At 49.3% G+C, this 23,583-nt stretch overlaps 2 protein-coding genes across 7 annotated transcripts in view; one reads left to right on the forward strand and one right to left on the reverse strand.

The window, feature by feature from the left end:
- Positions 1-14,693, forward strand: part of VSIG8 (V-set and immunoglobulin domain containing 8) — a 28,350-nt gene extending 13,657 nt beyond the window's left edge. For both annotated transcript variants that reach the window (XR_006700734.2, XM_045399423.2), the window contains exon 8: positions 13,012-14,693. Coding sequence is in view for 1 of the 2 variants with exons in the window: in XM_045399423.2 (XP_045255358.1) it covers positions 13,012-13,036 (25 nt within the window). In the remaining variant the exon portion in view is untranslated. The remainder of the gene's footprint in view (positions 1-13,011) is intronic.
- Positions 11,679-22,581, reverse strand: SLAMF8 (SLAM family member 8). Of its 5 annotated transcripts, none has more exons than XM_005541300.5 (5): positions 22,509-22,581; positions 18,933-19,130; positions 15,972-16,277; positions 15,784-15,891; positions 11,679-13,983 (listed from the first exon to the last, which is right to left on the reverse strand). In XM_005541300.5, exons 1-5 carry the CDS (start codon positions 22,546-22,548, stop codon positions 13,907-13,909), a joined length of 729 nt encoding a protein of 242 aa, XP_005541357.3. In that variant the 5' UTR covers positions 22,549-22,581; the 3' UTR covers positions 11,679-13,906. The 5 variants fall into 5 exon arrangements, with proteins under 5 accessions (XP_005541357.3, XP_045255362.2, XP_005541356.3 ...); XM_045399427.3 differs by having other exon boundaries at positions 18,933-19,241; XM_005541299.5 differs by having other exon boundaries at positions 18,933-19,259.
- Positions 22,582-23,583: the final 1,002 nt, after the last annotated feature.

Genomic DNA, 23,583 nt, shown 5'->3' on the forward strand with positions numbered 1-23,583 from the left:
AAACTGTGGTGACTCTGGGGAGGGGTTAATAATAATAATAATTATTATTTTGCCTCACTGGAAACAAAGGAGTTTTGGGAATTACCCAATCATAATCCTTCCAGAGTTAGAAAAACTACTTCACTCCTATGGGTTTAGGTTGGGGCCTGCCTGGAGGCAGGGGACTGAATCTGTAGCCCTGTCCCCTAAGCTGCCCAGGGAGTCTCCTCATGGCTCGTTTCCCTGATTTGGTGGGAACCTGGGAAACCCCTGCTCTGGAGTTAACAGTTAACACTCTGGAGTTAACTCAAACATTCATTCAGCCCATCTGGGGTAACAATTTTATTGATTCCTGGTGTATGGAAACAAAACCAATTCCATTCAGTTCTTTGTAGTTAGGTTGGGAAGAATGTGCAGCAGAGGGGTGCATGGGGGATGTGGGAACTTGCAGACAAGGTGGGGATAGTGGCTGCTTTAGGGAATCTGGAGGAGCTGAGTGTGATCATTGTGGTTGCTGGTGGGGAGTGGACAGGATGGCCTTCTGCCACCCGTCTGTGGCCATTGCCCTCCCCAGTCTTCTTAGATGCATTTTAGCAGGATGGGCAGGATGGGACACTGAGCGCCAAGGAGGAGACTGAAGCCTTGACAAAGGCAGGACATCGAGCAGAGGAGGATGGGGTGAAACTGCTGATCACATTGTCACAGAGGCTGAGTTTGAGGTGATAGCGGACTCCTGTGTAGGTTTCTTGAGGAATTAAAGAAAGGAGGAGGAAGAAAACTTGTAGTACATGTTAGTAAGTTAGCCATGTTCCCATCTGCGAAGAAAAAAAGCCTCAGTTTTGGAGCTAGACAGATGTGAGTTTATAGTTATTTAATAAACTTTCAAAGCCTCAGTTTCTTTGTCTGTAAAGTGGAATAGTAATAGGGCTGTTTTGTGTGACAGGCATATTACAGAGCCTGGAACATACGGCTCAGCAAATGGTTGATCCTCAACCCTCCACATCCCTAGAATGTAATTTCATCTCCCCCTAGAATGTAATTTCATCTCCTACAAGAGGACAGGCCTGGAGGTACGGATCTAACCACACAGAGGTCAAGGGCAGAGGCTGGGGGAGTGGGAGGTCCACCGGGAGGAGAATAGAGAATGAAGAATGAAGCCTTGGGATTGAACTTGGAGATGGCTCACCATCTTGGGGAAGAGGCAAGGAGTCCAGGAAACCACCAGTAGAGAAGGAGGAAAACCAGGACTTGCCTCTGAGTCCTGGAATCCACATGCAGGTGTGAATATTGACAGGAATCCTCATTAGTAATAATAATCCTAATGATAACAGGAAGCACCTGAAACACAAGCTCGGCAGGGTCACAGAGTCAGTCTGGGGATAAGCTGCCAGAATCCTCAGGGTGGCCCCCTGGGCCAGGGTGTACCCTCCCGTGCCCTTTCCCATCTGCCTGCCCTCAGTTCCTGGCACTCAGGTCCCCTATGGCCTCCCTCTGGGCCCAGGGCTCACTGTGGTGCCCTCTGTAGCCCTGACTTTGACAACCCCTCCCAGGTGGAGGGTCCCTCCTGAAGGGTTGCCACACAACTTTCCCAGAGCTGAGGAGGGACCTTCCTGGCAGGTGGGAGTTGGGGGGCACATAGATTTTCTTCACCGTTTTGGGGAGAATTCATTCAGCCTTGGAAGTGAATTTCTTCAGCCCAGTCCAGACCCCACTTCCGGCTTGCCTCCGGCCTGGGAAGCCTCCTCCTGTCAGTCCCCTCAGACGCCCCTGGTCTACGCCCCTCTTCTGCCTGGATGCCATCTGCAGCCTCGTGACTCTTCCCTGCAGTCGCTCACCTGAACTGGCTCCTGTGTCTCCCCAAACGTTGGGGTTGTGGCTCCAAGTCCCTGCCTCAGCCCCGTCCCCACCTCACCTCAGCCCTTTGCCAAGGCTGGTCCGTGAAACTCCCGTACCTTTCTCTTCTTGTCCTCTTTCTTCAGAAAGGCAGACTGGCCTTACCCTGTCCTCTTATCCCAGTCTCTTGCCTGCTCCCATACAGTGTTTGTTATCCTCACCCTGTCTTGGGAGTGTCCTGTTGTCCTCCCATCTCCATCAGACTAGAGTTCCCCTGAGAGCAGGGTCCATGTCTCTTCCCTTCTCAACATCTACTTTCTTGAGGGCTCAGAATGCCTCTCTGCGCTGACCTGTCCTAAAATTAGTGTGGTGGAGGAAGTTTGTATTAGAGACTCCTCCCTCAGCTTAGGAGTCTAATGACAATAGTTAATGCCTGCGGTTGCCTCAAGGACATGATGTGGAAAATGCCACATATATCCGCCCAGATCCTTCTCAGAGGTGCATGTGAACATTGCCCTCCCCAAGCGTGTTCATCACCTGGTGAGCAGAGCCAGCAAGGGCCTGGGGAACAGCCTCACTGGTGGTCTGGGCCTCCCAGGGGTAGGGCGTGGGCCATGCCAGGCTCAGCTCTATAGGACAGGTCATGGTTTAACAGACTCTGTTGGAAGCTCTTTCCTGTCCCGCATGCAGGCTTCTCACTCACAGTTTACTAAGGACTTAAAGGTAGGCCATGTTTGTGATCACTGCCATAAAAACATTGAGCAACAGATCCTTGGTCAGGAGCCTAACCTGCTATTACAATGTTGTTCCTGTGGGGAAATCTGCTTGTGTCTTTTCAATAAACATTAGCCTTCCCGAGACTGCAGCACACAGTCTGAGAAAGTGAGGAATGAGGATGGGAATAATCTCCTCCCCAGCCCCCCACCACCTCTCTACCTATTCACCTAAAACCTGCATGCCAATAATACCAAAATTTATATACCCAGGCCAGCCCTCTCTCCTGCACTCCACACTCACATACCTGCTTAGATGTTTAACAGATGTCTCAAACGTAGCATGTCCCAGACACTGCCTCTACCCCACCTACTGTCTTCCCTGTCTCAGCTGATGGAGACTCCGTCCTTGTTTCATTCCTTTCTCTATGTCACCATTCCCCCGCCACATCCACTGGGTCAGGAGGCTGAGCAATATATTGGGTTGAATCATATGAAAATTGTCATTTTTGTACGTTTAAACACAGTCAAATGCAGGTAATTTCATACGATTCAATCTAATAAAGGAAATGTAAGATGACTTGAGGAAGAAAAGTCATCTCTTCTGCTGCTCTGACTCCACCTCCTATAAGGACAACTGGGACATTCCTATAACCTAGTAGATGTTGGCAGAGCTCCTTCAACATGACCCTGGGCATGGAGGGACTACAAGACAAGAGGACCTCCCACAGCACTCTCAGTCCACACTGGTCGGGGGCCATGGTGTCCTGGTCAGCTTCTCTACCACCTGGACTGAATCCTGCCTGCCCAGCTCCAGAAAGTCCTGAAACATTCAGGAACCAAGGTTCAGAATGGCAGGGAGTGATGGAACTGCCTCAGTAGCCATGGAGAACTGTCCTTGATCCCAACCCCTCTGAATCTAACCCACCTCATGCCTTGTCCTGCAGCATTCACAGCCCCATATAGATTGTGGAGATAGAGCCCCTGATGCTGTCTGAGGAGCCTTTCCAAGCAACAGGGGCAGTGACTTGGACAGGCAGGCATGGTCAGACACAGAAGGGCAGTGCATCAGTCACTCCAAAGTTGCTGGCTTCATAGATACCATGATTGTATCTATCGGCTTTGCCTTCATTGCAAATCCAGAAGCAAACCCTTCTCTCCTGTTACCTCCCAGCTCACAGCCACCCTCATCTCTTGCCTGTGTTACAGCAGCAGCATCCCGACTGATTTCCCTGCTTCCTCCCTCCCACCTTCAGTTCATTCTCAGCAGAGAAGCCAGAGGGATAGTTAAATCATTCTTCTGCTCAAACCCCTGAAATGACTTCTTAAGATCAAATTCCTTACACTCGTGCTTCAGGCCATCCATGTCACTTCTCTGACCTAATCGATCATTCTTCTTCCTGGCTGTCTCCCCGGAGCATCACTGGCCCCTCATTGTTTCTTGAACACCTTAGGGTCCTTGTTCTGGCTGTTCTCTTTGCCCAGAATGGCTCTCCTCTGGATTTCCCAATGGCTTAATTCTCACCTCCTTCAAATCTTTGCTCAGTTTTCTCCCTCTCAGTAATGCCTACCATGGCCACCTTGTTTAAGATTGCAGTACCCTCCTGCCTGTGCTCGTCATCACACTTATCCACCTCCTACTCTGCTTTTTTTCCTTTAATCTGTAGCACGTATCCTCCTCCAACATGCTATAACATTTATTTGTTACGGTGATTGCTAATTGACTTGTCCCCGCCTTTCTGTAAGCTCCACAAGGAGGGACACAAGGTAGGGATCTTTGTCTGTTTTATTCGCTAATGTACTTAAGCTCCTAAAAAGTGCCAGGCATATGGCATACACTCAATAAATATTGTTTCCAAGAAAGAAAAGGGATGGAGGAGACAGACCAACTGCAGCAGGAAGAGCTAACCCCCATCCCCAGGAGGTGAGACTTTAGTAAGGAGCTGCCTATCTCCTCCTGTGTGGCCAAGAGGTCCCTAAGAGGTGTAGAAGTTTGTCTGAACCCAGCCGACTGATTATACTGCCTGGAAGGGGAGATGCAGACATGGAATCTCTTGGCCTGAGAGTTTCGCCTTCCTCAGTGGAGGGGATATCTGGAGAATGCCCATTTTGTCCACCTGCATGTTCCCTAACCTTGAGTTAACCACTTCGTTACAAAGTGTGTTTTGGCGATGTGCTTACTGAGTGTCACCGGTAGGACTGGGTGTTAAACCTGATCTGTCTAGGAACATGGAGCCTTCCAACTGAGATGATTAATCTCATTTAGACAAATTAAAGAACAATGGACACAACTGTTGATTCAGGCTCATGCAAAGCTGGGAGAGTTGATGCTAAGAGACCACTTGAGGGAAAGGCTTCTGAGAGGAGGAGTGCCTGGGGCTGGGCCTGGAAGTGTTGGTTGGAGACCAAGATGGATAAAGAAGGATATTCTCAGCTGGGAGGCAGGGGGAAAAGCCTGGTTAAAGGGGCAGAGTGCATGAGTATGTTGGGGCAGGGGACAGACAAGAGCCGAGTCTGTCTGGAATCGAGGGTGCTGAATTGGGGCTGCCAATAGCTGAGTCATCTCCATCTTAAGGTCTCTGAGGTCTCAGGTTGGCTGAAAGGGAAGGAAGTCTTCCAGCTGCTGTGCTCCCCAGCAGGGGTGGGCTGAGGGACAATCACGGTATCTATGAAGCCAGCAACTTTGGAGTGACTGATGCACTGCCCTTCTGTGTCTGACCATGCCTGCCTGTCCAAGTCACTGCCCCTGTTGCTTGGAAAGGCTCCTCAGACAGCATCAGGGGCTCCACCTCCACAATCTATATGGGGCTGTGAATGCTGCAGGACAAGGCATGAGGTGGATTAGATTCAGAGGGGTTGGGATCAAGGACAGTTCTCCATGGCTACTGAGGCAGTTCCATCACTCCCTGCCATTCTGAACCTTGGTTCCTGAATGTTTCAGGACTTTCTGGAGCTGGGCAGGCAGGATTCAGTCCAGGTGGTAGAGAAGCTGACCAGGACACCATGGCCCCCGACCAGTGTGGACTGAGAGTGCTGTGGGAGGTCCTCTTGTCTTGTAGTCCCTCCATGCCCAGGGTCATGTTGAAGGAGCTCTGCCAACATCTACTAGGTTATAGGAATGTCCCAGTTGTCCTTATAGGAGGTGGAGTCAGAGCAGCAGAAGAGATGACTTTTCTTCCTCAAGTCATCTTACATTTCCTTTATTAGATTGAATCGTATGAAATTACCTGCATTTGACTGTGTTTAAACGTACAAAAATGACAATTTTCATATGATTCAACCCAATATATTGCTCAGCCTCTAAGAATCTGTTCCTTTTAAAGCCCCTCTTCCTGATAATTAAGGACCAATTAACTTCTGACTTCACCCTAAAACTAACTCTTTTTTTTTTTTTTTTGAGACAGAGTTTCGCTCTTGTTGCCCAGGCTGGAGTGCAATGGCGTGATCTTGGCTCAACACAACCTCCGCCTCCTGGGTTCAAGTGATTCTCCTGCCTCAGCTTCCCAAGTAGCTGGGATTACAGGCATGTGCCACCATGCCTGGCTAATTTTGTATTTTTACTAGAGATGGGGTTTCTCCAGATTGGTCAGGCTGGTCTCGAACTCCTGACCTCAGGTTATACGCCCGCTTCGGCCTCCCAAAGTGCTGGGATTACAGGCACGAGCCACTGTGCCCAGCCAAAACCAACTCTGTATTTCCAGGTTTGGTAAATGGCACCTCCATCTGCCTCTTTACTCATGTCGGAGACCTCAGTGTCATCCTTGACCACTCCCTCAACCAAGGATACTAAGTCTTGTCTATTCTATTCTACCTCCTAAACACGCACTGAAGTCACCCACTTCTCTCCCTTTCTCTCCCCACCTTTATTCCAAGCTATGACAAGCTATGATGGTTTCTTTGTAGGATTCCTGCAATAACTTCATTTTCCTGCCTTCACTCTCGGAACCTTCAATCCATTCTCCACGCAGCTGCCAGCATGATCTTTTAAAATGCAAGTCTGATTGTGTCATTTCCTGTCTTAAAGCTCTTCAGTGGCCGGCTTTTACATTTATAATTAACTTTTAAATTTCTCCATGTCCTATCAGACCCTACATAATCTGACCTCTGCCATCCTCTCCTCCCAGAGTCCCCTCCTGCTCATTGCCCTCTGTCCCTGGGGACCTTCCCTCAGATGCTTACAAGGGCAGAGATCTTTCTAGAAGGGCTTTTGTGGATGCTCAATCCCAGCATGGCAGCTCCCCCACTCTTTGCTTTGCTGACTCCTCCTCTCCCCACTGGCCTCAGCTTGACTCTCCTTCCTCAGGGAGGCCCTTCCCTCTGTCCACCCACCAGCTATATTTTGCTCCCTTGTTATTCTGGCTCTTGGTTTTCAGCTATTTTCTTCTATAGAGATTAGCACAGTTTTAATTAAACATTTGTGTACATTTGTACAGTGTCTGTCTCTGCCTGACTAGTCGGCAAGCTTCATGAATGCAGAGACTCGCCTGCCGTGCCCACAGCTCTGTTCCTAGTGTGTCTGGCATGGAGTGTGTACTCACTAAAGACGTGTTGAGAGAACGAGTGCCGTGGACCCGTGAATCAGTCCTCCAGGAAATCAGAGCCCGCTGTCCCGAGTGTGATTCCAGACCCACATTGCTGTGCTCATTTTGAGCTGCAGTGAGAGCTGGGGGTTTCCTTTTAGTCATGGGGAAGGTGTCAGGTTCAGGGGGTGGGAGGGAATTATGATGGAAAAAGTTCAGGGGGAGGGGTCCCCATATTGAGGCCCACCCATAACATTTGTAATTATAAGTTGAGTGAACACATTATTACGTAAAATATGTTCTACCCTCCTAGCTTGACAAATATACCTTCACAATGCCTTGGAAGGCTAGGTTTGGATTCAGAAATCTTGGACTCTTTGGGGTTTCATACCAGAACTCCCAGCATGGGAAGAACTGGCTCCCTTGCCCAGATCAGATCTGCCTAAATCAGATCCTTTCTCTTCTCACCTGCAGCTCCAGCCCACGCTGCGAAGAGCCTTGTGCCCACAGCTGTGCACATCCCGAGCTTCCTCCACGCCTTGTCCATAAACTGCCCCTCAGCTACCCTCAGACTCAGGGTACACGTAGGCATTTTAGCCCATCTTCAGAATTCCCATCTGTATTTCTGAAATGTGATCTAAAAGGGGGCGAGGGAGCTACAGGTGAAAGCACCGTTGTCTCCTTGCCTATGGAGGAGAGCCAGAGCTGCCCTTCTGCAGTACAGGCCAGGGCAGCAGCCTTCTTGCCTTGCTGTAGGGGTGATATTGTCTGTGCTTGTGGCTTCCTGGGGTAATTGGATAGGGAATGGACCGACAGGCATCCTGTTAGGCTTGTCCTTTCTAGACGCAGCCTACAGAAGAATAAACGCTCCATTAGCAGCTGGCTGGAGCTAGCTGAGGCTCTGGCTGGTGACTCTGGCCTCTGGTGTAGGCTTCCCTCAGATGAGTGCACAGATGAGAGCTCTACCTTCTCCTGACTGCCCAGGCCTCAGGACAACAAGTAAGCCAAGAGCCTCAGTCCTTCCCTTGTACTTCTTGTCCTTCTCCTGGGAGTGACCAGGCCTGCGGTCAGTCCTTCTGCCATCTGCCTCTCTCACGTCCTCAGGCGGAGGCATCCTTACATGTGGGGATCTGTGCTCCGTGCTCAGGAGGGATCCAGCACCCTGGGTGTGTGTGGGGGTTGTTAGGGATTTTCTGGGACTGTTAGGCTGTCAGGTTTTTATCAGTGAGGGGCAGGAGGGATCCCAAGGTATTTTTGAGCAGGGAAGAGAGAGGTCCAGGCTACCAACTGGTTGTATCTGCTTTGCTGGGGGGTGGGAACGGGGGTAGTGGCTCCCTGGCCTGGGAGCAGGACTGCAGTGAGTATGCTGGAACTCTGAGCTCCTGCAGTTAAGCCAACTGAAGGTGGGCATACGGTTGAGTGGGTCAGCCAGCAGACAGAGCTCCGACCTCTTCATTTTCTCTCTGGTTAGGCTGAGTTCAGATGACTTTACCTGACTTTGGAAGACTCTTGAGGAGGCTAAGCAGGCCCAGCCAGTGGGTACAGGCTTGAAGACCAACAGGGTGGGCTGGCAGACAGGACAGCATCAGCATCTCAATCCAGGTGTCCCAGCCAGGACCACCCCAACCACCACCAGGAGAATGGAACCAGCCCCCAGCCCTTGTGAGCAGCTCTCCCTTTTCTGCACTATCTCAAGGGAAATCTGAAGACAAGCTACCAGCATGAGATGTCCTGGTGTTCAGGCAACACAGTTAAACAAAAGTGTGATGCTGCTGTGGGAAGGCCTGCCCCAGGACACTACCATACCATGCCATCTTCTGTTCCTGCCAGCTGAAGTTTTATTCCCAGGCAATGCTTTCTCCTTTTACCATTTCCCCTGGGACCCTGACTGGCTCTCTTTGGGAACTGAGGTCTTACAGGCCAGGAGGTGCCTTTGAGCTCATGTTAGGGGCTGTGTCCCTGTGAACTCACTGGAATCCTTTGTTGACACACTGCTTTCTTACCAGTCTGTGAGCTCTTTGAGGGCAGGGCTTGTGGTGCTACTATTTAGTAATTCCTGTATCCCAGTTGGTGCTGACACATAGTAGGTGCATAGTAAGTGCTTATTGAATGAACAGATGGGTGCATTTCCTGTTCTACAGATACCTGTTCAAACTTTGTTTTGTACTTTATTTTGTTAACCCAGTTAATGCTTCTGACAAGATGTCCTACAACTCCTCCCCACCCCATCAAAAAGGAGGGCCCTTGGCCTCAAATAGGCCAATCAGGCTCCGTTGGTTGGGAGTTGAATCTTCAGTGAGCAACTGGGGAAGATAGAACAGAACTATTTTCGGAGGCCCTGAGGCCTGCATCCTCAAGGCTACCTGGCTTTGTCTTTTCTGAGGCTTGGTCAACATTTTCCTTGGTTCTCTAAGTTACTCACAACTTTCTAATACATTTCCTCTTTTACTTTAGTTAAAACCAGAGTTGGTTTCTATTGCTTGCCTCCAAAGAAACTTGACTGATGTAAGTGTTTTCCTATTATTTTTAAATCTCCTAAAGAACATAAAATTTTTAATGACTATAGATGTTATATTCATTTATTTGACTGATTTGCTGGGTTTTTTTTTCCTGGTAATGGGATTATTACTTTCTATCATCTCTTTTCAATTCTGATACCTTCCCAAAGCAACATACTATAAAAAAGGCACAAGAAGGGAAGCTAGAATAAATTGTCTTTAGAGAAAGCTTGGCTTTTTTTCTGACACCCTAGCAGAATCCTTTCATTGACCTCTTTTGACCATCTCTTCATTCATTCATTCATTCTTTTTATTTCTTAATTTTAATTATTTATTTCTTTTAGAGATGGGGTCTCACTGTGCTGCCCAGGCTGGTCTTGAACTTCTGGCCTTGAGTGATCCTCCCACTTTAGCCTCCTTAGTAATTGGGACTACAGGTGTACACCACAGTGCCTGCCCATTCTTTCTTTCATTTATAATTCATTATTATAAGTCTCTAGTCTACAGTATTGCTCTGAGATGGTTTCTGCTTAAGCAGATTCGTTGAAACAGTTTACTTCATATTTGGATTTTCCCACCTGTCAGAACATTCTTCCTTGGTAATCTAGTGCAGTGGAAGGGACTGGACTGATTTAGATAATCGAAAGGTAATTCTGACTGTGCCTCTAATTATGTAATTTCAGAGGAGTAACATTCTCTTTGGATTTCGGTTTCCACGTGAGAAATAAAACAACTTGAACTGAGTAACTACAGATTTCCTTCCAGCTTTAAGATCCTATTATTCATATGAGTCAATATCTGCCTTTTAGTGATATGCTCCACTGGCCCCAGTTACACAGTCTGGGCTTATGTGATAGCCCTTCAAATATTTGAGAACCTATGCTCCCGTGAGTGTTTTGTTCTAGGCTCAACATAACCAGTTTCTGTAATCATTTCTCATATGGTAAGGTTTTTAGACTTTTCACCATTCTGGTCATTCTCTTCGGGACACTCCAGTTTTTCAGTGTCTGCATGGAAATATGGCTTTGAGACCTGGACCCGGGCTGGTCACGCTGTGGGAGTCTCCCCACTACTTGCCCCTGCGCTCAGCCTGCCCCTCCTGGCAGATAATGTTGACTAAGGCACAGCCCAAGGGGAGGCAGCCACTACAACTTTCCTAGATCTAGCAATAGTTATTTGTTGCCATTTTAGAGGCCCTTCCTTCAGGCTGTATGCAGAACAGATGCAGGTAGCCATGGAGCCAAATCTGGAAGGAGATGGTGCTTCCTCTGAAGATCAGTAAGTAACCAAGAGTGATTAACTGAACAAGTGCTAGTTCTTAATACACATGGAAGAAGGATTTGCTACAGGTGTCATTAATGTTTGCAGCAGCTTTTTTTTTTTTTAATTGAGACGGAGTCTCACTGTGTTGCCCAGGCTGAAGTGCAGTGGCACAATCTCAGCTCATACAGCAGTTTTTTAAAAAATGAGGCACTGAATGTTCATGTCTCCATTGATGAGAAAAATGTCCTCTCTAACCCTTTTCTTTTGCTATGCCCCTTTCCTATTCTCTCTGATATCATGTCTCATGAGTCCTTTGCCCTAGCAGCTCTTGTATTTGTCTTTTGTACAGGAGAACAGATGCAAAAACTACTGCTCAAGGAAAATAAAATGAAAACAAGGAAAAGCAAAAGCAGATCTGGAGAGGGCTCTGGCCGGACCACAGGCGTCCTGGAGCTGTGAAGTAGAGGGTGTTCTGGGGGGAGTCTGATCTCTGGACTCTTGAGGGGTTCTTTCTGTCATTGTCACTCCAACAAAGGGCATTCCGACATATGATGTGGCCCCAGGCCGTCTCTCTAGACTCTTGTCCTTGTTCTTGCTCTCCCTTGTGTGGATCCAGCCCCTCTGGCCTCCACTCTCTTCTTTGCAAACACCAACCATGCTGTCACTTTATGGCCTTTGCATTTGCTGGTCTCTTTGTCTGGAACACTCTGCCACTGCACGCTCACTCCTCCACGTCACTGGGCCTCTGTTCAAATGGCACCCCACTGAAGGTGTCATTGATTGCTTTCTCTAAGACAGACCCTGTCTCCCCAACACATTGTTCTGTAGCCCTTTACTCTGCCTTATCTTTCTTAACAGAAACTAACAACATCTGACATATGCTTACTTGTTTATTTATATTATCCAGAACATAAACTCTCAAAGGCAAGGGTTTTGCTTCACTACTGATTCCCAAGTACCAAGAAATGTACCCAGCACATGCAGCACCCTCAATCAGTATTTGTTGTGGTGTGACTTTTTAAGCATCAGTCTCAACGCTTATTAGCACAAGATTGGTCTCACGGAAGCACTTTGTGTTTTTTTGGCAGAGGGTTCATTAGTCCACTAGTTGACAAGTGAGTCATTGAGGATGGGAACTTTATTTGAGCAGTGTGGATCTGCTCAGCAAGGCCCTGGTGCACCACAGTACAAACCACTGTGGAAATGAGGTTGCTAAAAGTCACCTTGCGGAGGGAGAGCTGTGGGTCCCATCTCATCCAGAGCTGCTTTGATCTGAGGTGGGGCCCTGGAGATGAACAGAAGAAAGGTGGGGAGTGCTGTGTTTTCCCCAGAAACCCACCAGGGCTCCTTGTCAGATCCTGGGCTTTCCTTTTCACTTATTTTTAGGGGCCGAGGCCAGTTTTGCATGATTCAGTGACCAGGCGTATGGCATGACTGTAGGTGGCAGGTGGGGACAGCACAAGCTGACAGGTTGAGTGGCCATGGACCCTGTTCAGGTAATCTTGGGGGAAGGTGATAGGAGAGAAGTGCATGTGGGAAAGGGATGAGATTTTGATAAAGCCAGGTTACCAGCAGGGAACGTCTGAGCAGGCCAGGCAGGGAGGATCTGGGAACAATCGAGTGGAGGAGTGGTGGTGTGGATCTGGAGGCCAGCTGTGCTGGTCCTTTGTCCAAGGTGAAGTGATTGCCCGGGAACTGGGGAGAAGAGGGAAGGTCCTTGGACAGGACTGACATCCTAGGTGGGGAGATTGAAGTCACCCTGGGAAAACAGTACTTCAAACCCACCCCTGTTTCTTCAATACCTCCTTCCTCTCTGTTATCAAGACTTGAGTGAGGCCCCAGAAAAAATCCAGTTACACCTGGGTGAGAGAAACTGTGAACCTTAACGGCTAATAATCCCCAAGGCTAAGTTTAGCTCATTAAGTGTTTTTCCAGTAGCAATCAATACTCCAGAGCTCTTCTAGACAGAATCACTCAGGGGCAGAATGTATTTTCCTAAGATGGCCACAATAAGAAGTTCGATGGAGTCAGAGTGACCTCTACAGTCCACCTGTTTGGTGGTGGGGTCTTTGTCCCCTCCCCTTGAACTAAGGTAGGTCTGCATTTGCATTGAAAGTGAATGTGGCAGATTCTAGAGTGCCTCAGTACCCTTTCTGTCCATAATGTTAATTCTGCATAGCGTTTTATAGCTCTTCACTCTCTCAGTTTCAGGGAAGAAGACTCATCCTGAGCTGAGCTGCTTTTCTTGAAGTTGTGCAAGAACGTCCTGCTGGCTGGGGCAAATTCAATAGTTTTTTCCTGGTCACTGTGCTGGAGCGTGAGGAAAGACTCTCCACCCTCACTCCCAGATCCTGCAGGAGGCGTGAGAGTGGAGGGAGATGGTGAGGATGTCTATTAATATGGTGTTTCCTGTAAAACGGTGCCCATTTCAACTATGGGTTGTCAAACATCCTTGGTGTCTACAACTGCAATTTACCTCTGAGGGGCCATGAACTCTGATTACCTGAAAGTCCTTAAGCCAGAAAGAGAAACGCCTGTCCGCCACCTCTCACTTTCACCTGTTTCTAGACCTTTTCTTACAGCAATGCTTTGGCCATCAGGAAGCATCAGAATCTCAAACTGCAGGGTCTGGGGCTGAAGCTGATGCTAGCATGGGTGACTCAGAGTTCCTCTATCAGTTCAAATATCTAATATATTTTAGAGCCTAAGACTCAGGCTGGAGGCAATTCTTTGGTGCCAGTTGGTTAATACTTTATGAATAGTGGTGGGGGAGGGAATGCCTTGAACTATTAATGTCCCCATGGATCTGGATCCTGGAGAACTTCCAGTGTCCTGGAGGGAATGTGCTGCTTGGCTCATCTTGCCCAGAGAAGAGCCAGGATATGAGAAGATGGGAGAGAGAAGGGGGAGGTGCGAAATGTGCTGGTGCTTTCTGTCCTCGTGGTGTGATGGCTGCCCAGGTTGCTCCTTCGAGGCAGGACAGGATTCCCATGGGAGGTATAAGGAGTATGGTGATTTCCAGGCACCAGTTATGTCCCCGAACATCGCGTGCCTGTGCAGTGCGGTTACTGATGGTCCAGGCATCAGTTCATATTGTCCTTTATGGCAGATCCTGCACAAGGGGGTTCTCTGTCTCTGGACCCACCCTGTCAGCACGGACATCCTTTTTCTTTTTCCCTGGTAAGGACATCAGAAAGAAAGTTACCCCTCCAATGTTTGGAGTCTTGGCATCCTTGGCCTGCCCGCAGGCCTCTGAATCCTCAGTGTGTTAGCCCAAGGTCACCTTAGGGAAAGGAACACTTCTCCCGGTCTTCCAACACCCTGGAAAGGGAGGCTCTTCAAGAATAGGAAATTCTTCCTAATGTCTAACCTTGGCCTGCAACTATGCCGTACGTTTAATTGCAGAAGGTATGGAAAGTTAGGGCTGTGGTGGACCCAGTTAAATAACTGGACAGAAGCCATGAGGCAGAGCCAGAACCAGCTTCTGGACTCCCTGCGTGGAGCTTTCTGCTATCCTAGGTGGTTGGGTCCCTTCTCAGCGGCCAAAGATGCTATTTTATGAGCCTTGAGGACATGACACTAGGTGAAAAAAACCTGGCCAAAGGGCCACATAGTGTATAGTTTTATTTATATGAAATGTCCAGGAAAGACAAAAGCATAGAGGCAGAAAGTAGACTAGTGCTATGGCAGGAATGGGGGAATTGGGAGGTGATGGCTAAGGGGTTATGGGGTTTTGGGGGAGGTAATGGAACTGTTTTAAAATTGGTTGTGGGGATGGATGCACAACTCTGCGAATACACTAAAAGGCATTGAATTGCATACTTTAAATAGGTGACTTGTATGCTATGTGAATTATATCTCAATAAAGCTATTTTTCCCCCTGCTCATTCCTGGCTTCCATTTTCTTATCACAAATCCTGGGGACTCTTGGGGCAGGGGCCAGGGCCACACCCTCCCACAGCAGATGGGGCTTTCAGATGGAGTGCAGCCTCAGCTGATCCCTCTTGCCCTCCTCCCTGCTGGAGAGAATGAACAGGAATCAGCACTGCCTGTCCCCATGCTTACAGGCTGGACCCAGACCCTGCCTTCTAGGATACACCCATCATAATGAGGCCTCAGTGCCTCCTCCTTGCTGACCCCCTTTCTCCACCTTGGGACAAGCCAGCTCCGACAGCCTGGGATGGAAATGACCACGGAGCCCTGGTCAGTCGGGTAGTTCTTTCAGGGGCAGGGCATCCTGGGGCAGAGGAAGGGACTGAGCTGGATGTAGAGCTTAGAACCTGGTCTGATCTCGGAGTTTCCTCTTCCTTCCTCTTCTCAAGAAGGCAGCCCTATCAGCCACTGGCCAGGGAGTAGCTTCTCTTAAGGAGACATTTTGTAGAACTCTCAGGCAAGAAGGGGTTGGGAGTCGTCTAAACTCCCACTCAACAATGTTTGTCGATGCCAGCTGTGTTTCAGGAACCCTTGTGTTCTAGGAACCATTGACATGCCCAGTGGTGACCCAGCATCCTCCTTTTAAGGGCTCAGAATTCAATGGGGAAGTAAATGTAAGTAGTTCTCTGATCGGGGTAAGCAATGGAGATTAAAGAAAGGACATTAATCAGCCTGAGTGTGGGGGAGGTCAGGGAAGGCTTTCTGGAGCAAGCACACCTTGAAGACTGAGTATGAGTCAGCCACATGAAGCGGGGAGGCTGGGTGGGAAATCATGGAAAGTGTGTTCCAGGCAGAGGGAATATTATGTACAAAGGTCTGCAGATGGATGTGAGGGAACAGTTCATTTGGAGAACCGCAAAAGAAACTTCAAGTAGTTGAGTCTGGTTGGAAACCAATATATGAGCTAGAGAAGGCCAAGAGATGAGGTGGGAGAGGTAAGAAGGGGCAGACCATCTGAAGCCTAAATAGGAGGAGGTCCAAGACCCCCTCCCCCCCAGGAACTCCACCTCCTCCACCTACCTCCTGCACCTGCAGGATTCCTACCTGAGCAGGGGCCCCAGTGCCAGGCAGAGAAGAGAGTAACCAGCATCAGGAGCAGCGAGACAGGTACCACCACCAGCAGCACATCTTTGTAGGAGGCCTTCCCTGGTGCTGAACATGGAGGGGTGGAGTCAGAGGTGGACTTGATGCTTCATAAGCCCTCAACCATTGACTGCTGACCCTTGGCATACCTGCTTCATGATGGCAGCTGTCCCAGGGCGTGACTGTGGCCAAGTCCCAGCTGACAGGGTTGGAGACAATGCAGGAATAGGCCACACCTCTGTCTCCTGGTCCCAGGGATACGCTCAGCAGCTGTCCGTCTGTGAAGAGGCTGTGTGGTTCCATACCAAAGTCCATGGTTGTCTCCCGTCGCCAGCTATAGGTTATTTCACTGATGTTGGGGGCCCAACAGGACAAGAAAACCTGGCAGGTTTTGGGGGGCTGAGCATCCCCTCCTACAGCAATGAACACTTGTACCACGGGCCTGGGCACTGCATCTGGGAAAGAAAAGTACAACAGGTATGGGTCCCAGGGATGCTGGGCAGGGCCCATATCTCTGGCTCTGGGATGCACCAGGGTTAGATGCCACCTCTGACTAGGCCTCTTTTGTTCCAAAATCTTGTCTGGCTTTCCACTGCCCACAGGACAGAAGCTGAATTCCTTAGCTTGATATTCAAAACCTTTCAGGAAATGATTCATGCCCATCTCTCCAGCTGTACCTCCCGCTGCTTCTCCCTGCTCATCCTAATTAATTTGCAGTTTTCCCACATATGTCATGCTCTTAAATATCTTTCATGCTTTCACATGGTTCATCTGTGCACATAGATGCCTTTCACCTCTTGTCCTCCCAGAAAACTCCTACCCATCCTTCAAGGCCCGGCTTGAACACATCGCTTAATGCCTTGACTGTGAAGCCTTCCCAGGCATGGCTCTGAGCTCTCCAAGCACTCTATCTCTTTCTGTAGTATTTATCTCACAATATGTCAGCCAGTCAACAAGAGATGACAAGCATTTGTTAAGTCAGGCAAGAAAACAAACACATTCCTAGCCTTCTGGAGCTTACAGTTTGGTGAGAAAGACAAATACTGACAAATGATTATGAATAATTAATAAAATAATTATGAGGGTGCAAAATGCTGTGAAGGAGGGGCCCAGAGGTGGGGTCCCTGTCTTGTTAGCTCAGTAACCTTAGCTGTCTAGTGCTGGCAAATAGTGGGTGCTCGATACCTGGTCACTGAACAAACTGATATCCTGGTGTCCTAGGCCACGGATCCCCCTTCCTATACAGGTTGATGAGTAAATCCTGAGTCTCAGTGGAAATGAGGCCAGTGGGAGAGCATTCTGGTAACAACAGGAGGGCTCAGTCTCTGACAGCATTCCAAAGTCAAGCAGAGAAAAACCTCGTTAATGCCAGTTCAGTCTGGTGGGATTTGTGATATGAAAGAGAAATGATTTGCTGGGCACACTAATAGTATAAACAAAGATTACAGGGGGGATATTTACATCACTTAAGAGGACAAGCTGCTTCCAAACACGATCAAGCACAGTAGAAACACCCATTGACATTTCTAGTAACTGATCTGCTAATTCAAATCATTCTTATCTATTGTCAAAGCAGAGCTCCTAAGGATGGCTGCTTGGCAGCTTCGTGCAATTAGTTCTAATCACGCTATGTATTTGGAAGCAATAAAACAGCAATTTCCTTAAAATCTGTAATTCAGATGCTGAGAACAAGGCATTTTAGAGCTTAGTGGTGTGGGTGCCGCATGTATTATCACATTCAATGTCCTCATTTCACATGTGCGGCAGCTGAGACTTAGACCGGAGGAGGGGCTCCAGGGGCTGACTGTATGGTAGGGTAGGTTATTCACTGCACAAGGACATTGGGCTAAGGGGGTCACAGGGTAACAGGTGGCAGGGGGTGGGGGTGCTGAAATACAGCCAGTACTCTGCTTGCCAAGATGAGGCTCAGGGCTGTGTGCATCTAGAAAGACACCTGCAATGGCATTGGCACCCTGCGTGGCTCGCCCAAGGACAGCCAGTTAGCTGGCCCGGGGGAATTCAAGACACCTCCCCAATTTGCTTACAGCCTTTATCTCCCTCATGACTACCCTCTTCCAAGCTGCTACCTCTGCTTTCCATTCTTAAAGCTGGACTCCCCCCTCTTCCACTCTATCTAAATTTCTAAGGTTTTACTGAAACAGTGATTTAGGGTCACCCATGCCTCTTTTCTAAACCATTAGGTAGATAAATGAGAGCTGAAAGCCCCTTTTTCTTGACCAGAAGACAAATGATGAAGGTGGTGGAGGTGGCTGTGGTGGAGGTGGAGGTGGAGTTGTTTGGAAACAAGGTCCACCCAGCCCCCAGTCCATGCAGCCAACTGAGGTGCTGAATGTAGCTGTGCGAAGGGCTCTGCAGACCCATGTGAAGCAGAAGTTGCACCCAGCTGGGCCTGCCAACCCACGGAATTATGAGAAGTAAACATCGTCGTTGTTTTCAGTCAGTAAGTTTTGGGATGGTTTGTTTTGCAATGATGAATGACTGAGAGAACCCATGAATCATATATAGTTAAAATCTTTCTAAGAAGCCCTTTTAAGAAATGTGTAAATTCTATACTTTCAGTCATAGTTTCATTATAATTTGATTTTTAAATAAATCCATTATGTCACAGTTTAGTATGTAACATCTTTTTTTTTTCCTTTATAGTGGTATATAGACTAGTGGCACATCTTACAGTCTATGATGATCCTTTAGAACTGAGGAAGCACAGGCCAGGCTCTGTCCTGGATGCCACTGCAAATCCCACTGCATTTCACCCTGTGGGTACTCTACATGGTAGTATTACAATGCCCATTTACAAAGGAGAAAGGTGAAGGCCAGGGAGGCTAAGCATTGTGTCTAAGGCCACTGAGCTAAGAAAAGACTGAGCTAGAGTTCAGGCAAGCACTGTGAAACGGCAAAGCCTGGCTGCTGCAGCCACGAGGAATTTTCTTAGACGTGACTACCAGGGAGCAGCTGTTCCCTGAGTCAGCAACATGGTCAGAGACCAGAGCTTTCTGGAACCCAGCTCTCCCTGGCTGCTATGACTCAGGATGCTTGTCTGGTGCTTTGTGGGAGAAGAGGGTCAGGCAGCCAGTGTCAGACACACTCACCGTACACTTTTAGGTGGAGGGTCTGGGTCCAGGTCTGGCCCCTTGTGTCCACCATCAACACGGAGAAGTTGCCGCTGTCTCCAGACTCCAGTGGCCCGAGCTCCAGGCTGAGGTTGCTGTGTAGCTGGGCTCGGCCCAGGAAGCGGGAGTGGTACAGAGTCTCCAGGGAGCCTCGAAAAAATGTGGCCAGGAGCTCCTCTGAAGGCCAGAGAGATCGCCAGATAGCCTCACGGACTTGGAAGCCGGGAGGGCGTGCTGCCACCAGCAGCACCGAGCCCCCGACTTTGCTCAGCACTTGGGCACCAGTAACTGTAATGGGAAGTAGGGCTGAAAGAACAGAGCCCCTGATCACTCTGCCTGCCCCACACTCCTCATCCTTCTTTTGCATGCATCTGAGCTGCTATGGGGTGAACTGGGGCCCCTCCACTGACACTCCCTTCACTCAAGTTGAGGGTACACTGTGCCAGGTACCGGGGATAAAACATATGGAAGATAACCCCAGTGTCTGCATTCATGGAGCTTACAGAGGAAGCCAGACATTCAACAAAGCAATTAAAATGAATTCTGTTAAATACCATGAAGGGAAAAATGGGATGCCCTGGGAGAACACAGGTAGAGTGACAGGGGACCTCACCCAGCCTTGATGGGCTCAGAAAACAAATTGTTCAGCTGAGCCTTGAAGAGGAATGGGAATCAGCCAGGCCAAGCGGAGGGCGGCCTGGAGCAGGATGGGGAAGTGTCACCGGCAGAGGGCACAGTACTGACAAAGGCCTGGAGGGGGAGAGTTGGTGCCGAGGGGAACTGAGAGTAGTTCTCTGTGTGAGGAGTAGGAAATTACACTGCAGAGTCGGTGGGAGTCAGATCATGCAGGGCCCTGAAAGCAATACTGGAGTTTGAGCTTTATCTGTAGAGCAATGGGGGGTCTCAGGTGGGTTTTAAGCAGGAGCGTAACAGGATTAGATGCATGGTTAGAAAGATCACTCCAGCAGAGATGTGGAGGATGCACTGGAGGTGGGCAGGACTGAGGCTGTTCACATTAGTCCAACGGAGAAGTGATGGCAACTTGAATTGAGGAAGGGAGCAACTGGGATGGAAAGAAGTGGGAGGAATTGAGAAACATGAAGATGGTGTAATCAGTCAGATTTGGTAATAGATTAGCTCTGGGGAATGAAGGAGAAAAAGGAGTCAAGGATGGCTCCCAGGTCCTTGGGATCCACTGGATATCATTCTCTGTGATCCAGAACAGGAGGAGAAACAGACAGGGGGCGAGATGGCAAGATGCTGTTTTTGGGGACTGTATTTGAGTCAGGGGTGTATAGGAGACACTTCTGCTTGAAATGCCCCTCTGACTCCTTTGCTGACTAACTTCTGCCCACTCTTGTAGCATCACTGCCTCCTCTGACCTCCCCTATCCCTCATAGGTAATGTAACCAAGAGAGATTACATATTCTCTCTTGTGTTCTCACAGTGGCCTGGGGTCACCATGCTGACTACCCTTATTCCTCTATTATTATTGCCTGTTTATGAGTCAGCATCTCCCACTAGACTGTGAGCTCTTTCTCCCCATGGTTGTGCTTCCAGTGCCCACCACCGTTTAGGAACAGACTGTGGGAGAAGCCTAGTAAATGGTATTGAATAAATCACCTACCCTGCTGAGGACTGACCCTATGCCTGTCACTGGCACAGGGTGTAGGGAAGAATAAGAGGTGATGAAGGTTTGGTCAATGAGCCGTGTTCTGGATGGTTGCTCGGTTGGCCATGATAATTCCAGTCCCTCCTCCGCCTCACTGTCCTCCAGGCCCAACAACCTCCTCTCACACTGGAGAAGGCTTCAGTGTTAACGCAGAGTAGGAATGTAACACACAAAGAGCATTGCACTGGATGTCAACCAAGACCTAGCTTCTACCCGCTCCTGGTGCTGCCACGATCAGCTGTGTGGCCTTCTGCACATCACCCCACACCGCCCAGGCTTCAGTACCACTGAAAAATAAGGGGTCTTTACCAGGTCAGTCACACAGATCTTTTATCATTAAGGGCCATTTGAAAAATTATTTTTGCCGGGCGCGGTGGCTCAAGCCTGTAATCCCAGCACTTTGGGAGGCCGAGACGGGCGGATCACGAGGTCAGGAGATCGAGACCATCCTGGCTAACACGGTGAAACCCCGTCTCTACTAAAAAATACAAAAAACTAGCCGGGCGAGGTGGCGGGCGCCTGTAGTCCCAGCTACTCGGGAGGCTGAGGCAGGAGAATGGTCTAAACCCGGGAGGCGGAGCTTGCAGTGAGCTGAGATCCGGCCACTGCACCCCAGCCTGGGCGACAGAGCAAGACTCTGTCTCAAAAAAAAAAAAGAAAAATTATTTTTGGGCTGGGTGTGGTGGCTCATGCCTGTAATTCTAGCACTTTGGGAGGCTGAGGAGGGCGGATCACTTGAGGTCAGGAGTTTGAGACCAGCCTGGTCAACATGATAAAACCCCATCTCTACTAAAAACACAAAAGTTAGCCGGGTGTGGTGTCAGGGACCTGTAATCCCAGCTACTCGGGAGGCTGAGACAGGAGAAACACTTGAACCCAGGAGGCAGAGGTTGCAGTGAGCCGAGATGCACCACTGCACTCCAACCTGGGTGACAGAGCAAGACTCAGTCTCAAAAAAAAAAAAAAAAAAAAAAAAAAGGCAAATTATTTTTGTCTCACATGTCCGCTGATTTGAAAGATTTTGTGAGCCAAACAGACCGAGGCCTTTTTTGAGGTTAAGGTGTGATTTCCTGCACACGTTTAGAAATGTTGAAGAAATCTGCAGGCTTTGGAGCTCTCAGGGCCAGGAACCCAGGCAGGGAGAAGAGACAAAGCAACCCAAAGTCCCTATGAGCCTCTGATGTAAACAATGGCATCTTAATCTTTGCCGCACCCCATAAACCCTCATCCATGGCCTGGCAGTGCTGACCCATGTCACGTTGGCTGCTTGTTGACGGAGGAAGGGAACTCAGGCATCAGATGGATAGAGGGATCGCCCAGTGTGGAGGAGACCCCGTGTGTCAGCCATCCCAACCTCACACCACCATCAGCCACCCCCACGTCCACGTGGGCCGTATTTAGCCTCTCTCATCCCTACTTAGTACTTGCCTCCCCTTAAGAAGGCCTGCAGGGAGGGACCTCAGCTCCCCCACAGGCTGCTGAAAACACACTCTGCTGATTGTGGGGAACCCTGCTCTGCCCTGCTCTCTGCTTCTCTCCTCAAGCTCTGTAGAGTTTCTGCGTGCTAACACTGCTGGGTCCTCACCATTCTCACAGCCGACTTCCGCTGGCTCCGTTTTTACTGCCCTGGGCCACAAAACAGCTCATGTCTCACAGATAAGAATACCCCTCAAGCTGCCACCTCCTCCCTCCCACGACCCTGCATTTCTTTGTATCTGCCTAGCTTAAAATGTTGCCCAAGAGCTTGTTCTAGTCTTCCCTACCCACCCTCAGCTCCTGGGTTCTCACTCGGGTTGAGGGAGCCCTGCCCAGATGTCTGGCGAAGGCAGCTGGGGAGGGGCCTTCAGCTCTCCAAGGACAGGCTGTCTGCCTGCCCCACTTACCTTCCCAGAGAAGCAGACTCCACAGGGGCCTCATGGCCATCCTTCTCTGGTGAGGCAGGTAAACTCCTTCAACAACCAAAATCCAGAACCTCCCGGGCTGAGTGGGTGCACGGGAGGAGCTGTGGTCCTTCTGGGAAGTCCCATGTTCAGAAGGAGGAATCTTGACTCAGAACAGGATGCCCCAAAAGTGAAAACATCCAGAATAAAGTGGAAGTTGGCCCTGGGCCTCGCTGGGCTTTCGGGAGCAGATTCTTGTAAGTCAGCCTCTTTCACATGCACATGGTTGGCTAACACATGGCGACAAGAGCCCCCACACAAGCCACATCCTTCTTGCTGGATCTCACTGGCCTCCCTGCATCCCAGCCTGCCTTGCTGCGATCTGTCCCCATCAATCTAGCTTAAAATCCTTCTGTGGCCTCCCGTGGCCCTGAGAATGAGGACTAACTCTCTGTTCTGCATGCAGGCCCTCCTGAGTCAGGCCTTCTTCTCCAGGCTGGTCACCCACAGTTATTCTTCCCTCCAGCCATCCCAAGCCAGAAGGCCTCCTTCTCAGAACTACTGATTTCACACTTCCCTGTGTGGTACTTCCCCCCTTCCCCCGACTAGGCCTGCTGCTCCTTTTATCCTTGCAAACAGAGCGTGGCTGTGCAGTCAGCGAGGATGTCCTTCCAGGCTTCCTGACCACAGGCAGGTGAGAGGCCCTCTCCTTGTGCCCACACCTCCCTCTTTACTCTTGATGTGTTGTTGATGGCAGTTTTCTGGTCTTCACAGACTGTTTAGCCAGCACGGTCTTTTATTCCTTTCTGTGTTGCCCTCAGTGCTCGGCACATTACAGATGTTTCTGAGTATTTGTTAAGTGAGTGAGTACATTCTAGACATGGCTACACGTTTGGCTTTATGTAAGCCTTGCACCTCTTCTCTGAGAGGATCATCTTGTTATCCAGTTAGAAATGGGAAAATGTGAAAACCAGAGTGAGGTTAAGCCCCTTGCAGAGGTCACAGAGGTGCGGAGCTGGAACTTAAACCTCAACCTTTGAAGTGTGGTCTATTTTGCCACAGTCACCCTCTCCTCATC

Source organism: Macaca fascicularis, chromosome 1 (assembly GCF_037993035.2).
Source record: "Macaca fascicularis isolate 582-1 chromosome 1, T2T-MFA8v1.1".
Lineage (NCBI taxonomy): Eukaryota > Metazoa > Chordata > Mammalia > Primates > Cercopithecidae > Macaca > Macaca fascicularis.